We start from the raw sequence: 19089 nt of genomic DNA, 5'->3' as shown, positions 1-19089 counted from the left end.
ATGTCTTCATGGTGCCAGACACAGTACTGCACTAAATTAAACGCACACAAAAAAAGAAGTGCACCCCAGGCTGTGTAAGGAACCCCCTGCTACATGTCAGATCATATTGAAGCATGTTCACTACGTAATGGGTTAAATGCAGAGGGCAAATGTTGGAATGCATGTAAAAGTTTGACAATAGTGCTCGAGTGCATCCTTGTTGTGGTGTATGTCACCGTATTTTGATCTCCCTCCATCACCACCACCAAGTGTGTTAGATCATGTTTGGATTGCTTTTTGTAAATTGGTGCGCGATTACTTTAAATTATTTAGGGGTTTATCAGGATAAAACAAAAGCTACAAGCGATAAAGCATAGTGCGGGGACACATGGGCAACATTGCATTTTGACTTGATTAAACGTGCCGTTGAAAAAAATTCCTTTTCTTTTCTTTGGTCCTTCCTCGGGTCCCCTGATGGCCTCACGGCTCCAGCTGGGTTCTGAAGTGTTCGGTTTAGGTGAACGGTATGGGATTTTTTAATAGGTTTTAGGTGAACTAATGAATACACACTCGCATGCACGCGCACATACACATTCTCACCCACATACAAAATAAAAATGAATTAAAAAAAATATATATAGAAAATTCCTTGTGAACCTTTTTTTGCAAGGTTACCTTGCTCACACGCGCACTCCGCCCATGCTCCCATCACTGTTATGGTGTCTGTGCATGTGTGCGTGCATGTGCGTTTAATATCTGCTTGATGAAAAGATGACATCGCTCTCACACAAGTCTCCCTTGTTCTCACACAATTGTGAGCTTTCATAGCATAGTCTTAATTGAGGCTGCACATAAACTGAGCATACATTGCCCACACAAGTTGCTAAACTTAAACACTGATATGAGGTAGCTGTAGTATTTTTTTATTAACCCCTGGGCGTTATTTGTCCATTTTCTGGCTTTTTTTTTCTGTTTTTCATCAAGAAAAAGCATTTGAAAAAAATACACTAGGGACCTGACATTTTACCAGGATTGTTTAAAAAGGTAGAAGTTCAAAATGGCGCCATGCTGTAATTTATAATTATTACCAAACAGGAGGGAGAGATTCACACAAAGTTGTAATAATGCCCGATTTTGGCTCATTGACTCCCATTATAAATCACAGTTTTTGATATGCTGTAAACCTGATGTGTTATAATGCCTTTTCCGTGAATTACTGATGCAATCGCTTCTTTGACTAGTCATAAACATGAAAATAGAGGAATTTGTGTGTTTAGAGTGTTAACACAAAAATACCACTAGGTGGCGCCAAAGGCTAACAAATGTATACAAAATGCATGCGTAAAAAAATTCTATTGTTATGACTTATGGACTTGTTTGAGCCTCTAACTATGTCATATGAAATATATAAATTATTATTTTATTTTATTTATACATACACCATAGTTAGTCTTGCTATTAGCATAATACTGCTATTGTTGTCCATAGGGGGCATTATTATAAAAATATATGTAAATTAAAAACTATATATGAGTAGATAGGTCTGATGCCACTGAACATTTTGAGTGGTTGAAAGTGAAAAAATATTCATAAATGACTAAGTTATCACACTTCAAAGGAAATGCCAGATTTTGGCAAAAATTACAAGAATTTAATCAAACTATAATAACGCCCAGGGGTTAAGTGTCTCTGCTCGAGGGAGGGCATCTATACTTTTTATTTTTTTCGTTTTACTGAAAGGTTTGAGGTTTGGGTCTCATGTGACTAACAAGCTACAATTTGCTACAGTCCTATGACCCAACAGCAGCAATACTTTGTCTCGGTTTAGTTCTAGTTGAAAGCAACACTCAGGAACTTTTGGTTTGCGTTGATTATGACGGCGCTATATGGGCAAAAGTGGTATTGTTATGCTATTATGTTAAGTTATGAACACATTTCCCATGAGGACAAGCGCATTGCGTTGTTTTGTTTTTTTTTATCTCACGCCAGCGCATGAAAGCCAGGCCAATGTTGATCCTTGACTGTCTTTTTATCTGGGTAGCTCTTTTTCTTTTTAGTCTCCACAGACAAAGCTTTTTAGTTGTTTTGCAGCTTTTGCCAGGAAAGCAGTAATCGTGTGTCGACATTCAAATTGACTTCCGTCTTTGTAACGAATGGGGGAAGGAGGAAGTGACGTATTCAATAAAGCAGTGAGCACATTTGTAGTTTTTTTGTGTGGCAATGTTTCTACCATCCTCCTCAAAGTTGCTGAGTGCCAGTAAAAAACATAGACTTGAAAAGTTTCGTAGTGCTACTTTAAGCGCTTATGCTTTGCATTTTAATAAATGGTGTTCAATTGATCTCAATTCAAATCAACATCTAACCTTAAAAAATGTGTTTCAACAATGTTTTATGATATTCACAGTAGTCAAACTAATTGCAAGAATGAAACCAGAAATAATTATTTTTTTCCTCTCATCTCATTTAAGAGAGAATAGCTGTGTGGTCACCAGAGGAGCCTTTCTGGATGTGTTGGTCTGTTTGTGTGGGCCGAAGATTAGTCTTCTGTGTGGTGAGTAAATCTGGACGGGAGAAATATTTTCATATTCAGCTACAGTGCCATAAGAAAGTGTTTGCCCTCTTACCAATGGATAGTGTAATTATACCACAGTAATATCGGTACAATTTTTTGAAAGTGCTATAATATTATCAGTAATATTGCTCGACTAGCGTAGTTTTGCCGATGTCATCGTGTTGAAGGGATATATATGGGCTCAATAAGCAACAACTGTGTTCCCATCCATTTGCTGTGAATCAAAACAGATGACCCCGCAACGTTTGCTGGCAAGGCTGTGCGCGGCACTCTCCCTCTAGACCGACTGTTAACAGAAGTCATGCCTAAAACCATTCAGAGAAGCGCCCTGCAATGTGTCTTTGTGGATTCGTAATTGCGTGTGTGCATGTGCGCAGACCCATCTCAGTGGGGGTCTCCTCAGGAGGAATGTGAAACCAAAGGCGCGCAATCTCAGACAGATGGCGGGTTTGTGCCTTTGACCCACTTTATTGAGTGCTATGGAAAGGAGAAGGAGAGCAGAGGGTGAGGAACTTGTGTTTTCTGCTGGCCATGTGCTGAGCACATGTTTGCATTTGACAGTGGAAATACCGAGGATTTCTCAAAACAAGCCAGTAGATTCAGGACCAGGCTTAGCCCGATGTGGCCCCTTACATAACAAAATAAGCACCTTCCCTCTTACTTACACACCTTTTAATGCCTCTATCATTAGTCTGTTTTTGCTTCATTTCTCCTTGTATTCCCCTTTCTCTGCTAGAGGTGGAGTCCTGCTCTGTTTTTATAATTCACTCATTTAAAAATGTCCTCATGCTCTCCTTGTCGTTCAGTACAGCGTATGTTCCACCTAAAAAGAAAAAAACCTTAGTTTTAAACTTAAAGTGATTTTTTTTTTTAATGCATTTTTCTTTTTCTGTTGCTGAATTATGGTTAGCCGTCACCTCATGAAGTTTTCAAGTATCTTGTGGTTTTATTCCTCACCACTTTACTAACGTCAACATTGTGTTATAACAACCTTTCTCCTTCTCAAATGAACACACTTGCTTCGCCTGCATGTCCTGAAACAATCTTTATCTGTTTAAAAAAATTCTGAAATGTTCCAACACACTTGCATTAAGAAGAAAATCTTTTGTTTGCGGTTCTTCTTGTCTTTGAAAGTTCCAGGAGTGACTTTCTGATACCGCATCCCCCTTACGTACTACCACAATTGCAGTTAAAAATGACACCCAACTCTGCTTTGCTATGCTGGGCAAATAATAACAGATTCCATGATGTCAGTGGTTTTACAGCAGGAGGCAGCCCAAAATAAGGCAGAGGCGGCCATCTGCAGTTTTATATACAGGAAACCTTAGTGAGGTCTGACTGCTGTCTGAAGAAAAGTGTAGAACAAAACCCTTTAAAAAAATCCTTGATTTTTGGATTTAAACCAGGCTGACAACCTTCATTTTGGGGGGCTTAAAATATTTAAAAAAAAACTTTTGGCCCACTGGCATTCAGCAGGATGTTGGTAATAAACAATGGTGTGGAAACATAATTATAGTGCCATTGACATCAGGTGTTTCCGTAAGCCACCGAGCACAGCGATCCAAATAGCTCCGTATCATCACCGTCAGCAACAGTCATACAAGTACAGATTCCCAACAATACAACAAATGAATTTTAAACATTAGCAAAGTACCACTGCCAACATGTGAACAAATGTGCACAATATTTACCGTATCTAGAGTAAATTATAAGAGTTTTAGTCTACAGCCGCGTGAATCAGTTAACAGGTATACAATGATAAGTAGGTCTCATCCATTCAAACAAATCCTGATTTACTAAGATCACAATATTATATAGTCACTGCCTTACAGAAAAATCATATGTCTAAATTTGTTCAGTTTCATATCTCCCCCCCCCCCCCCACACACACACACACACAAATTCATACTATTGGTCAGTCCCCATGGGAGTGTGTTATTTATTTTATTTTTTTACAAGTTATTGACAAATCTAAAGTGTTGAAAATGACTTGCTCTCTTGGATGATGCAATGGTATCGGTTCAACAAACATTCTGCCCTTTTGGTTTCCTGAAAAGTGATGGCTATAGACACGCAAGGATTCTGTCCGACGCCAGTTATATAAATAGTTTGAAGACATCAAAGGGACTTCCTTTAAATTACTCTACGAAAATGTATGTTAATGTAGCACAAATTGCTTTCATTGAGTACTTCTTAGAAAGTAGTCGAACTTCAATATGTTTCTGGGCTGAGAAGGAGTAAATAAAACTGTGTAATGGAATTTTTAGAGAATTTATTTGTAGATGTGCTTATACTGGACACTTGTTTGACAGTAGCAAAACACCCATAAAACATGTTCCCATAATTAGACCTTTATCAACCACAGTAGATGTGATTGATACCCATCGCTGACAGCTTGCTAAACCTTGTTTTCTCCCATAATTGGCTACTTTCACTCATCGTCGAACTTCAAAATGTACTTTTATTGCCCCCAATCTGCGCCAGCCATTCCAAATCACAACTCTGCCTCAAAATATATGTCCAACCTCTGAAATGGGTCGCATGTTTCTTTAGTGCAAAGCTTGTGACTCAAGAACTATATTGCATTGCAATGCATTGGTGCTCATGGAATGTACAAAATAAAAGTATACAGTACGTAGCTCCGACGACAACACCAATTTAGAGAGAGTTCAATGACAAGCTATTTCATCTACGCTGAATAGTTCTCCCGGCAGACTTCAGGTCTTGCGAAAAGAGGGCTACACAGCACGGGGAGCCACGGGCAACAAGAAGCGTTACTTGCATAAACAAAAGTGAGAAAAACGTGTTGGATGGCTAGCCCAGCTAAAGGCTAGCAAGTCACCATGGGGAATTGTTCATTACTTTGTTTGATGGCGAAGGACTAACTACAACATGCCCAACTCGGCCTTCGAGATGGATGGACTACAGACGCTCCCCACCTTACGAACGAGTTACGTTCCGGACGATCGTTCGTAAGGTGAATTTGTTCGTAAGTTGCTTCAGTGCTATATTTTGTATTATAATTTATGTTTAAAGCCTATATAAGTATATTGAAGGTTTATATAAGTATGTTTAAGGCTTGTACAAGTAACCTGCATTGGTTTGTACTGAAAAAACTTTTAATAAAATGGAGAGAATACGTACAGTACTGTACTGTACTACGTATGTTAGAGAGAGAGAGCGAAAGACACACACACAGTATGTACATGTACGTAATAAGATAAATAAAATGAAGTTTAACTTACTTTTGGAAGATGTACTCGATGCTTAAGGAGATGATGGAGGAGGAGGAAGAGGAGGATTTTATATCATGAGAGATTCTTCGTCGTCGCTGGAATCGACTTCAAAAGTTATTTCCTGCTTCATGGGGACCGGCGTTTCTTCCTCCTCCTCCTCGCCACGTTGCTCAGCCTCCAATGAGCTCTCACAGCGCCAATCGTTGGTATTAGCGGCGGAAAGAAGCACTACGCGCAATACAAAATCTAACTTACAGCATTTCTTTCCAAACATTTTTCGACATACTGTACGCGCAGAAATGTTCGTATGTACCGTTGTTCGTAACTCGAATGTTCGTAAGTAGGGGAGCGTCTGTACTGCTTTTTCGTGCCGACTATGACTCCCGGGAAAGAAGCACTGATGTCGTCCACAAAGATCTCACCCACCTGTAAAGCAAGAACTCCTACATCTGCCTGTGCTTCTCCTTCACCTTCAACGCAATCCTTCCACAGAACCTGGAGCGAAAGATGAATGTTCTTGGGCTGAGACCACCACTGAGGAATAGATTGCGAGGATCCGCAAAACCGTCTTCTCTATCACCCTTGAGCACTGGCTTCCACCAGGGCTATGTGCCGAGCCCCTTTCTGTTCACACTACTGGCCTATGAACTGCTCTGCGAAATTCCCTGAGCTGTCATTTAGTGAAGTTCACGGACGACACAACAATGAGTTACAGTATAGAAGTAGAACATGTTGTGGACTTATGCAAAGTTAACAATCTTTGCATCAATGTGAAGAAGTCCAAGTAGATGGTGGTGGACTTCTAGATGAACAGACGCCCCCCCCGGAACTTTGGAGGAGCAGCAGTGGAAGCGGTCTCCAGCTACAAGTACCTTGGGGTCCGCTTGAGGACTTCACCTGCTGAAGAACCTCACCAACGTCTTTACCTCCTACGGAAGCTGCGGTGTGCTGGATTTGGAGAGCTGTGTCTTAGGGAGCTTATGCAGATGTGTATTGTCGAGCCCACTTAGCAGCAGCATCACGATCTGGCAGAGCAGCTGCTCGGCTGCAAAAAAAAGGCTCTTCAAAAACACTGTAAAGGCTGCTCAAAAGATTGTGCGGTACAGCCTTCCCACAACCACAGACATCTTCACCAGCAGATGCAGAAGAAGGGCACTCTTAATCATCAAGGACCCAACCCATTCTGCACATCCCCTCTTCAGTCCTCTACCCCCAGGCAGGAGGGCTACGGACCATCCAGAGCAGGACCACCAGGCTGACGAACAGCTTCTCTCTTCTAGACTGTTAAACTCAAGCAGTGCTCTGTAGCCCTGACAAATACCAATTCATTCCTCCTGCATGTTGAACACTCTTATTCTTTTTTTTCCAAGTGTACAGTCCTTGTGAATATGCAATTCAAGCCACCTTCTTCAGTTGCATCCGTCCACACATTCAGAACGTGAATGAGCCATCTCACTTTCATTTTTATTGAATGTATCTTATTTTGTTTTTCTGTTGTTATTTTTACAAGTCTTAAGACGTATTGGGCTAACCTGGGATCTCAGGTATCACATTTCATGCCATATGATGTGGAAATATGTGTTAGTTTGACAATAAAATGCCTTGATTCCTTTTCAACACTGCTTTCCAATTACAGTAAAATGTCTAAAGTCGAACACAATCTCTTCCGTTCCGTTACATTTGTAACATTTTTGAGAAATTGTACTTGTGGGTAGTAAATTTAGTGCAACATAATTTTTGCTTTTACTTGAGTATTTTTGTGAAGAGGAACCCCGCAACTTTTACTCAGTTACATTGAGCTACATTATGCTTGCTACTTTTATTTGTATCTATCTATTGTTGCTTGTGCAATCTTGTTTTGGTTCATCAGCAAGGCTTGTGCTCTGGGCGCCGTCACATGACTGTTTTACCAGTCAGACATAACCACTTGTGACGTTTGACTCCATTTCACAAATCAGAGTAAGTCACTCCACTGCACACAAGCTCTCTGTGGCCACACACAGAAGCAACATCTTCAAACTGACCAACATTTTTTAAACTGACTGAAATGTACGTGAAACATGGAGAAACAACACCCTTGCTCAATCTATGTTTATTTACCCTTCAGATTATGAAAAACAACAACTATGTAATTTGCTGTCCTCTATGTCTGCCTGAAGTAAACGTCTGGATGTTGATTCCAGTCTACAAGAAGTCCTATTTAGAAAACACGTTTAACTTTTCTATGATATCTGCTTGGGGGGGGGCGCCTATTGTGCTGTTTCACAAGTGTAAACAAAAAAGTAAATTTACGACAATTTATTGAATTTGCCTTAATTTGTTTTATTTGATAAAGAATAAAACAGAGATTATAAAGTTAAATAAATTAAGTTAATTAATGATTGCTTTAGTTAAGTGGTATTGTATGGCACTATTTTTTGTCTATTTGACATTCATACTAAATAAATCTGAAATTGTTGAACAGTTATGCAGAACTTTAAAAGATTTTTATTATTATTATTACATTATTGATTACTTACTGCTACTCCAGTAATACTTTTGAGTACTACTTTTTAACTTTTATTTGAGTCATGTTATTCTAAAGTAATAATACACTTACCTGAATATAATGCGACTCTTCCCACCTCTGCAGGAAATAAAGGAACTTCAATGAATCCATGCTAGGGTGAAATTGTCATCATAGATACAAGTTTATGTTTTGTTTTTAACAGTAGGGGAAATGTATTAAGTTACATTTTAACAGTCTTCAATATCATGCATTTGTAAAAAGAAGTTAACAGGGGGATTACTTTTTTCCCCCCCAAAGCGATTCCTTAATTGTAGTAACTTGTAGTGTGGTAAACGAAATGACTATATAGCGGACTGTTATTTATTTCTCTTGTCAGGAAGTACATGAAAACACGCACACGCATAGTGTCTGGGGTTTGTTTTTCACAGTTTGGCTAATGATGGTGGAAGTTGATGTGAACTCCAGCTGTGTGCTGGCGTGTACGAGCATGTGCACATGTCTAGCCAAGGTTCTAGCTTGACACAGCAAAGCCCCTTTACTGCCAGTTTTACGGGGCTGTGGACTGTACTGAAGAGAGCCACTAAATTTACTGACATACAATTGCGCACATGTACAACTTCATACAACTTTACACATTTTCCTTATGTTTTTAATGACCCTCTGACAAACCAAGCTTTTAATCTTTATGTGCATCACACGTATATGGCCACACCCATGCCGGACACAGTTGGCATTCATGCTGATGCACTGTAACATGTTCAAAGACCACTCGTGATTTGAATGCATTTGCACCAGCTGTAATAAGAGTTCAATACGGTGTCAGGTTGCCCATCCGTCCAGCCTATTCATGTGAACAGGATATCTCAGGAATGCCATGAAGGAATTTCATTACATCTGGCGCAAGTATCCACTTGCACACAACGATGACGTGAATACAAGTTATTGCGCACAGGTCAATGACCTTTTATTGACCATTGTTCAAGAATGTATTCACTGATAGTATTTTCACGCAAATGACTCTAGAATAAGATGAGGAAGTAAGCAGCTACATAACACAAAAAAATCCTGTGAGATTATTTTATTTTTTAGAACCGGGTATGCAGTCGAAAATGTTTGGATGGATGCTTTCTACGAATTCAATATAGTGTATTGTGGGGGCTGTTGTACATTAAGACCAGATGTCTTCTAAAGGTTCATAATAGAGTCTTCCTGAAGAAATGGATGGCGAAAGTGTGATAAGGTGGAAGCATACATTGTTTGGGTTTGCGGTGCATGTGAGTCTGTAATGTGCAACTTAGCCATTGACTGTGGTGTCAGCCTGACATAATGGGAGTCACAATAGTGTCAGTCAGATAACTCACATGGACTTATAGACTTCACAGACTTTAAAGATTGAAGGTACAGTACACTCTAAAAAGAGAATTGTTGAACCAATTTAAGATTACAAAATGAATTGTTGACCAATTTAAGAAAACCAGCATCAGCGGCTATGACTAGTGTTCTTTTTTCTCTCTATTTAGTGACTCCACCGTTTTTTTTTCATGACAGTTGATTTGTATTTAAGAGAATTATATGAGATGTGCTTTCACACAACATGACAGCCGGCAATATTTACATATGACATGTCTACCTCAGTCATGCTCACCTCCCTTCATCATTGGTGTCATTACTGTGTTCCTGCCCGCCATTATATCCATTAGACTATGCCTGTTTGGCCCTGGACCCCCTTTTGAGGATCAGGTTCCATAGTAACCTGGCCCGTCTCCACACAGTAAACCCAGCCAATATTTGCAGGAATGCTGCATTTCCCGCTCTTTTGTCAGGTCACATTTTGACTTGTGCTGCAGGGCCGGATTGAGTTGCATGGGGTTCACTGTGTGTGCATACATGAGATAGACTTGGCTGTCAAAGCAGGATCTGTGTGGAGTCTGGAGAATTACTGTAGGCGGGAGTGCAGCTTTTGAATAGTGTCAAGTTACTATAATGCTGCTGTGTCTCTAAATTTGAATTGCATTTTAGAGGAAATAGTTAGCTTTACGCGGGCCAATGTGTGTTTATTTGTGCTTCCATCAACCCTCAAAGTGTGTACATTGACAGGTGGCTGTGTTGGCACAGACATGTCCATTTCCAAACAGACGCTGACGCAACCTTTCCTATAAATGTGGAAATAGAAAGGCACAGAAAATACTGTCTTGTTCAGGCTGGCTTGTTGTCTACATCTGGTGGCTTCATAAAGTGATTGGTATGTTTATTTAGCCTTTAAAGTTTTTGTGAATTCAAAGCGTATTTTTGTCATTTAAATGTCTTGATAAACTCCTATCCTTTTGGTTTGAAAGAAGATACGTGATTTGGCTGGAGAATAGCTCTCGGAAAGTGGTGGTATCAATTGCATCACTTCATGGTAACGATATATAACATACTGTACTATAAAATTAAGGGTAAAAATATTTTTAATGCGTAATAATTTGATAAATGAAGCATCTCTGAATAAGTTAATTATACTCAACAAAAATATAAACGCAAAACTTTTGTTTTTGCTCCCATTTTTTATGAGATGAACTCAAAAATCTAAAATGTGTCCCCAGTCCCCCCCAATAAAACAAAACTGCTCCTTTCAGAGTGGCCTTTTATTGTGAGCAGTCTAAGGCACACCTGTGCACTAGTCATGGTGTCTAATCAGCATTTTGATCTGGCACACCTTTAAGGTGAGATGGATTATCTCAGCAAAGGAGAAGTGTTCACTCTCACAGGTTTATACTCGGTGGTTTGTGAACAATATTTGAGAGAATTGGTGATCTTTGAGTTCATCTCATTAAAAAAATGGAGCAAAAACAAAAGTGTTGCGTTTATATTTTTCTTGTGTGTATATACAGCATTACTATTACATAAAATAAATTGATTAAATCATGATTACGCATGAAGCAGGTTAACATTTATTTTTCTAATCTCGTCAAAATTAAACTTCCTAGTGCAAAATAGTGCAAACAAAAAATAATACCGCTGATATTTTTATTGAAAACACTGAACGACAGGCTTTCATTGTAGTTTTTGTACACACTTGTTAATTTTTGTAGTTTTTTGCATGACCTTGCAAATGCAATAAATAACCATCAAACAGCAATGATAAACTTTAAGTTGATTATCTGAACTAACAAAAATGCCATTTTCAATGTGTATCAGATTCAGAGGTCCACCAGCTCCGTCAAGAGACGTTGCCCCTCCTGTTGACCTCAACCCTGGTTTCCAACAAGAGCCCCACATCCAACCTGGAGCCCGGCAGAATCCAGTACATGCTCAGCTTGACCAGGGTAGCCCTCAGTGCCAGCGTGGAGATCCCTGAGCTGTGGGGGAAGCATCCGCTCACAGCTCAGCTCCTGGAGTGTCTTCTAAAGTGCCCACAGTATGAGGTTAGGGAGTTGGTTCTGGAGAGGGTCCTGATGAAACTGAAAGAGGACGAAGACCAGAAGAGGACACCTGCATGGCTAAATGAGACCAGTCTGTTGAACCTGACAAGCCTAGCCCTTCATGAAAGACACCCCCAGTGTCTGGCCAAGGTGAGGCCACATACATACACAAACAGTAACAACGTTTGCTTAGAGTCTAGCCCATTTTATAGAAGTGTGCTTGTGTGTGTTATCTACTGTTCATTTCTGACCATGAAGCTCTAAATTACAAATTTGGGTGGAGAATTCTGCAATTCTTACATTTTAACTCCCACTGACATTAAGTGTAAATTGATTGAATTCCCAAATCCATCCAACAGAGGCTTGCTTGAGACACTAATCGGCCACAGGAGAATACATCAAGCACACTAGCAGAGAGTTGACTCATTTGGTCTTTGCCTCACCGTCACACTCAAGGATTTTGGGCTTTCACTCTATAACAGCTTTTGGAGGAGAAAATGTAGCCTGTCCCGTTTCAAGACGAGGTCATATTACAGTGTGTTCTTAAACTTGGGACAGCTCCCCATCAAATCTGCTGTGTCCTGCAAGGTGGCTTCTGTCTGTCAACGACACAGTTCAACGCTGCCTAGGTTGGTTTTCAATCACGCTTCTTTATTTGTTGAAGCATTTTCGTTTTGTGTATTTTTTCATTGCTTAGTAGCCCAACAAATAATTGCTTAAGTGTCAGCCCTGTTTAGTGGAACCTTACTTGTGCCTAAGACATGACACACCATTGGGCCACTTGCCATTTCTTCGACTGATGTGACTGCAACACTTGAAGAGACAACAAGACTCACCCAAATCTATTAAATGCTCGTTTTAAGGAAACCGTTATATGTTTATTTATGGTAGCTCTCAATGAAGAGTAGCAGCAGGTTTACTGTTGAGCCCCTCCAGGATGACCAAGCGTCTCACCTTATTCTAAAGGAGAACCCAAAAATCCTCAACTCAGTTAGGCTCATCATATCTGTGATTTTGTTCTTTCTGTCACGGCCCATAGCTTGTGAGCATAGGTAAGGGTGGGAAAATGGCTCACCTCTCTAATGACTGAATCCCACGGTCTCAGACATCCAGAGGACAGACAGTCCCACAAAATTCAGAGCCATAAGGAACGCTACATGGGTCTCATCTACCCCTAGGGCCTCAATCACAGCGGTAGAAGAGACCCCAGGCTCTGCGTCCTCATTGGTGGGCATGTCTTCGAAGTATACACCCTACATCAAAGTCTGCCAGCTCCCCATCCCCACTGGATGGACCAGAATTTTCCTGAGGCAGTCGGGAAGTTGTTCTTCATTGTCTCTCCGAATTCCTACCACGCCAGAGTTTTTGCTTCAACTACCAGCAAAGTCATGTTCCACTTGACCTGCTGGCACACATCTGATGTCTCCAGAGACCCACTGGACCAAAACAGGCCAATGGGACTTGTTCTTCAGATGAATGGCATCCCTCAATGGCAGAGGTGGTAAATCCAGGTCCAAAAAGTAAAAATAAAAACCCTGCCACGGTTGGGCTTTAGCTGTGGCCACCTTTGATTGACGGTGTCCGCAACACATTCGGGGATTACCGCAGCGATGAGCATCAACCTTCTCAGGGCCACAGCTCCGGTCGGCTGCCCCAGCAATGGTTGCACGGAACATAGCCCACACAGATTTAGTGTCCCCCTTTCTCCCTGGGATGTGGTCAAAGTTTTGCCAGCATTGGGAGTTGAAATTCTTTCTGACGGTCTTGCTACAAAGCTACTGGTTTTTTTTGTTTTGTTTTTTTTACTGTTCCTTTTCAAGTATGCACAAATATACAAGAGCATACTCGAGCTCACAGAAACGTTTACATGCATTGCTGTCACCCTCTCATCCATGCTCCACCCACTCAATTTCTACAAGATAATATTTATTTTAAAGACCAAATAACACATAGGGGCCTCCAAGAAAAAATAATCGAGGAGATATGCTGGAGAAACGTCAACAACAGTTCTCTGCGGGATTTGTGTTTTGTAATGGGGGATTTGCTTGGCGGAAAACAACGTCTTTCCTCCTCTGGCAAAGAAAACAGTGCATGAAAAAATAGGGGCTGGGGGTCGGAAGAAGGGGGAAAATACACACAAAAAAAATACTGAATAGATGCTACGGTTTTGCAGTGGTATGAATGAATATAGAATATTTCTGGGCAGGTGCTTAGACGGGAGTGGATGGTAAAGTTAGCGTGTGTAAAACACGACTTACAAGCCACACTTAGTGAAAAGACACCAAAAGCTGTTATGATAAATTGCCCAGAGCAACATCATTCTCCCGTGGCTCCGAGTGTGTTTGTTTGAGAAAACCATGAAAACGAGGAACTACATCAATATCTCCTTTTTCTTTCACCCGCATCTTACGTCTCCTTTCTTCTCCTCAGGTGCTCCAGGTGTTGAGCGTGTTGAGCTGTAGTAGTGAGCTCCGCTGGATGGATAGTGTGCAGCATTTGTCTCAGGACAGTTTTCTGCTGCACCTGCTTGCTCTGGCTCAGAGGACTGCTCACAGGTCAGAAGATGGTTACATTAAGGCATATCAGAACCTTGATACAGAATACTTGGCTTTTTTTTTTTTATAGTGATGAAAACCAGTCAAGTCGCATCTTATTCATATGGGGTCATATTTTTTCACATGCTCAAAAGGTCAATTCTCCCATCCACTTCTTAAGCGTGTCATTTATGCACATTTATGCCAGATTGGCACGCTGGGTTGAGCAATCCTAAAACGTGGGTGTTCTCCCAACGACTTCAGAGGCTGTAATAAGCCTAGCGCCCCAGGAAGGTGAAACATCACATTGCACTTGGAAGTTTTACAATGTTGGAAGACACTTCCAGGAAGCTGTCAAATCTGTGTGGAGAGACTGAGCAAATTAATGAATATTGAGCAGATCAAAGAGGAGGGACTGTGAGTCAACTATTTCAGCCTTTGTGATGTTTATTGGCGAAGAATATCTGCGCTAGCTGACTTTTTTTCCACCTACAAGTAATTACTGATTCCGCTTCAAAAATGGTGCCAGCACACGCCAATAAAAGTTTTATGAAAGTGCAGTCATTGCAGCAACTACAGTCATCGTAATGTGCAATGGGTTCAAGAGCGGCAATGTATTTGTTGTAGACTTTACACCACTCAAATTGTCTAAATCGGGATTGAACGATATTAGGCATTTAACGCAAAATCAACCTTAAACATTTCTTGACAATAATATATGTGACCTCACCAGACATGACCTAATAATTAATATTACATTTGTGGAATATGAGTTATGCAGCAAAATCCAGACGTTTTTATCCATCTCAGCGGGCGGCCATTTTTCCACCTGCTGTCGACTGAAGATGACATCACAGTTGCTCAGGGCTCACGCAACAACCAATCACAGCTGGCCTGTTTTCTGAAGCTGAGCTGTGATTGTTTTCTACCTGAGACCTGAGAAACTGTGATGTCATTTTCACTCGACAGCAAGCAGATTTTGCTGCTTAACTCGTATTCCACTAACGCAATACTGACTTCCTCTTTAATTTGCCGAGCGATGATTGATTGGCTTCACGAAACAATCTAAGGTTCCACTAGCAAACTTGCAACTCATGGTCTTGCTAGGGATAATAGTATCATACATGCTTTATTGCGGCATGATTTTTTTTTTTGCAAGTTCTTGAGTCAGAGAGGCTATTCTTACAGCCAGAAATAGCAAGAAATATTCTTGTATTTGTGTGTCTACAGGGACTGTAATCCCTTTGACATCATTTGACAGACACACACCTCACACCACCCTTGACAAACCACTGCTGCACTTTTCTCACCATTTCATGAAAGTACAGGCCTGAACACAGATCAGGTTACAAAGAGTATTAGACCTATAAAGCCTTTTTCTGGCCACCATCTCAGAACCCGGGATCCACTTTCCCTTCTAGTGGCCTCAAGGTTATGATTAGAGGCAAGGCAGGACCAGATTGGGTTGCTGTTTGTCCTCATCTTCCCTGAAATTGAATGGGAGTCTGGCTTTTGTGCTTATAACATGTTGGTGAGTACCAGCACACTTCTTTTGTGCCAGGTAAGCTAATACTGGCTTGTTGTTTGCCAAGTTGATGTCATTGGAGGTCTTTCCACATAAAGTCACATGCTCATTTTAAAAAATCTTCCAAAATTGAATTAAATGGTAGGTTCACATGATGTGCTAGAAAGTATTTCATCTCTCTAGTTTTAACATCCATTACAAAAAAGGGTGAAAGTCCTTAAAAGTCAATAATTCAATCAATACTGAGATCTCCCAGAGAAAAAAAAAAAAAAAGTCAATAATTCCCTCTGTAATGAAGATACTGAAGGGAAGGATTCAGGAGAGTGGCAGAAAACAGACACGTTATCTACAATATGGGACAAAATTTTGATGTATGCTAGCCAAGATCATGTAAATGGAAGTTAACTGACTGTAAAGTGTTTGTGTGTTTTAGTGTGGAGCTGTATTGTGCAGCCATGACACTGCTGTCTCAGCTGGTATTCCAGGTTGTAAACTCATATCCAAAGGTAAAATCTATTATCCTAAATAATGAATGCATTGAGTAATAACTTATTACCGTAATTACCGGACTATAAGGCGCACCTGACTATAAGCCGCACTAGCTAAATTTGGGGAATCCTTCAGACTTTTCCATGTATAAACCGCACCCGACTGTAAGCCGCAGGTGTTTTAATGTTACCGCATCGATATATATATACAGTATAAAGGTTCCCGCTACCACAGAGTAGATTTTCGGGACAGGGATGACTGTTTGGGAACACAGAGCATCCCATTTCTTACCATCTGAGCAGCATTCGCAAGGTGCACAAATAATACAGCGCATCTCCTGCAGTCACAGTATAACAACAGAACAAAACAGCGCTTGAGGCAACAACGTCAAATGGCTAATTGGAATTTGTTTTTTAACTCATTTGCTCCCCAAAATTTATAAATACATTCTATTTAAAATATTACCATACTCCCAAAGACGTATTTATATGGTTTGTTTTTTTTATGCTAGAGCATACAGAAGGCTTTTGATGCAGTCTGAAGAGAATGCTTGAAGCAATGCAAGTAAACGGCCAGTAGGTGGCAGTCAAGTATAAGAGATCAACCAGGGCCATATTGCAAAAAGCTCTTTCCCCCACTCTTTTAAACAGATTTGTGAATAATGATGAAACTTAGCTATATTCTAATGCTAATTAATGCAAAACAGAAGCAGATAGAAATATATATATTTTTTCCTGATGAAAGAAGAGACTCTAATCTTTCATTTGGTAGGTTCTAAGTTTTTATAGCAATTAAACACAATATTCTGTGGGCCTTGCAGGAAAACAGCCGAGAGCGAGGAGGTTACTTCAGTAAAAATGGCTGGCAGTCAATGAGTTAAAAGTGCTTGCCAGTAACACAGCAGTAAAGGTGCATTAATAACACGGCTGTACAAAAATACTAACATGGCAATAGCCATATTGATAATTGTGATTCACTCGAGAGTTCTCTACAATATCAATCTGGGACTGCTCCATGGTGATTTGCTTGGGAAAGGCGGGACATTCTGCACAGTACTTCGAGCTGATTGGACGATGCGTCATCTTGTTCACGTTTGTTTTGACCAATCACGACAACGGATAAAAAACGTCGTCTTCGATCTCGTTTTAGGAAAAGAAGAAAAAAACACAAACATCCTTACCAGTTAAAAATGCACGTATAGTATACATCCATCGTTTTTGTTTCCATTAGTTAGTTGTTTTGTTTTTTTACAAAAATATATCATAGGCTACACAGATTTTAGTAGTTAATTTTCTGTTTATTGTTTCACATTATTGTGATATTTTTCTGTCTTTAATGGAATGGTATCAACATCTTTTTTCAACTGTATGTGTGACAGTAAATTTTTATATGCATTTTAATTTTCTTGGTCTACCTGTCATGCAGAGTGCAAGTATAATGACTTGCTTATCACAGTGGGGGGCACTAGTGTGCTCATCCTGCAGCGAGGAGCAGCATGTGGAAGTAAAGCTGATGGTTGCCAAGGTGTTGGTGGACTCAACAGGCACGCTACTGACCAGCTCTGAGCTGCCACTTGGTGAGTCCTCAAACATAAACCAACTTGAAGATATTCATTTGAGATGGATACTGAAAGTGGTAAAACTTCTTGTTGTGTTCCTGTGCCCGTGTTTGTGTTCAGGTCTGCTCAGCACAGTGTCTCTGTGGAGGAGTCTGTTTATGCTGTTGCAGGATGAAGACCAGGAGGTTCGCAGTTCTGCCTCTGACTTCATTGCTTATACGCCAGCTCATGTGATTAGTGAAGGTACACACTCAATGTGGTTACACCTTGTGAGAAACTTGTTTTTAAATGTTATATTGTATAGAGGGTTTATGTGTCACAGCCACAACTTTAACACCAGGTTAATATAGCGTGTTAAAGGTACTCTAGTTTGTTGTTGCAGAAGTGAACATATCATTTTACAAGTTCATTTGTGCCCCTAGACTTGGCTTGGAAACACACATTGAGAATTCCCACCAACTCCTACCTTATCAAATTTGAATGTTGGAATCCAGCTTAGATTGTTGTTCACAGAAGGGTTTCGTCATGCCCTTCTTACCGTAAAAGTGTGACTCATAAAAACTCAAGACAACCATAACCCTTTTATAAGAGTTGTACTTCATGATTTTCTTTCTGCCAGATGAGTACACACGCGAACACACACCCACACAAAGTGAGCCATGACAGCTGCAAAATACCATTCAGAAACAGCCACTGTGACTATGTTTTTATGCACAAATGAATCAAGCTTACTGACATAAAGTAGTTTTTCCTTTCACACTTCTTTGTGAAATCCCAGTTTACATGCACAGGGGTTAAATTCTATCGTTGGCAGAACTGTGTCTGCCTCCACTACTCTACGTGGTGATAATGCTGCATTCAGTTCAGTCATATCCCCCACCTGGCTTCCTTTTTATGAAAGGAATGTTGTTTGCATTCATATTGTCTGGGTTTTTTTAAATGAACAGGGTCAGTTAGTGTTAAAATTGTAGTTTCAATTGACTGAAAGCAGTCATTTGTTTTTTCTTTGGTGCATTTATATCTACTAACTTATTATTTATATCCTCATGATATTTGGCCTTTCCTTTATTTTCGCTGCTTTCCCCCAGGATACACTTTCTGACCATCCTTTTTTCACTTGCAGTGTGTGAGTCAGACAATGTCAGATATGCTGTTAGCTAAAAATTAGATAGAATCTCAAAAAAAAAAAAAAAGACAGCAAGTTTCTTTGAAAGAAAGAAACAAATGCACATAATTAGTTGGTCTGAGATATTCTGAGATATTCTCCCATTGTATTCTATATT

At 40.2% G+C, this 19089-nt stretch overlaps 1 protein-coding gene across 2 annotated transcripts in view; it reads left to right on the top strand.

The window, feature by feature from the left end:
* The window catches only part of thada (THADA armadillo repeat containing), a 70146-nt gene that overhangs the window by 38879 nt on the left and 12178 nt on the right, over positions 1-19089 (top strand). For both annotated transcript variants that reach the window (XM_077582212.1, XM_077582211.1), the window contains 6 exons: positions 2448-2530; positions 11477-11850; positions 14131-14255; positions 16193-16265; positions 17674-17824; positions 17927-18049. In XM_077582212.1, coding sequence (XP_077438338.1) covers positions 2448-2530; positions 11477-11850; positions 14131-14255; positions 16193-16265; positions 17674-17824; positions 17927-18049 — 929 coding nt within the window. The remainder of the gene's footprint in view (positions 1-2447; positions 2531-11476; positions 11851-14130; positions 14256-16192; positions 16266-17673; positions 17825-17926; positions 18050-19089) is intronic.

This window comes from Vanacampus margaritifer, chromosome 12, assembly GCF_051991255.1.
Source record: "Vanacampus margaritifer isolate UIUO_Vmar chromosome 12, RoL_Vmar_1.0, whole genome shotgun sequence".
Lineage (NCBI taxonomy): Eukaryota > Metazoa > Chordata > Actinopteri > Syngnathiformes > Syngnathidae > Vanacampus > Vanacampus margaritifer.
This window is presented reverse-complemented; position numbering and strand designations above follow the sequence as displayed.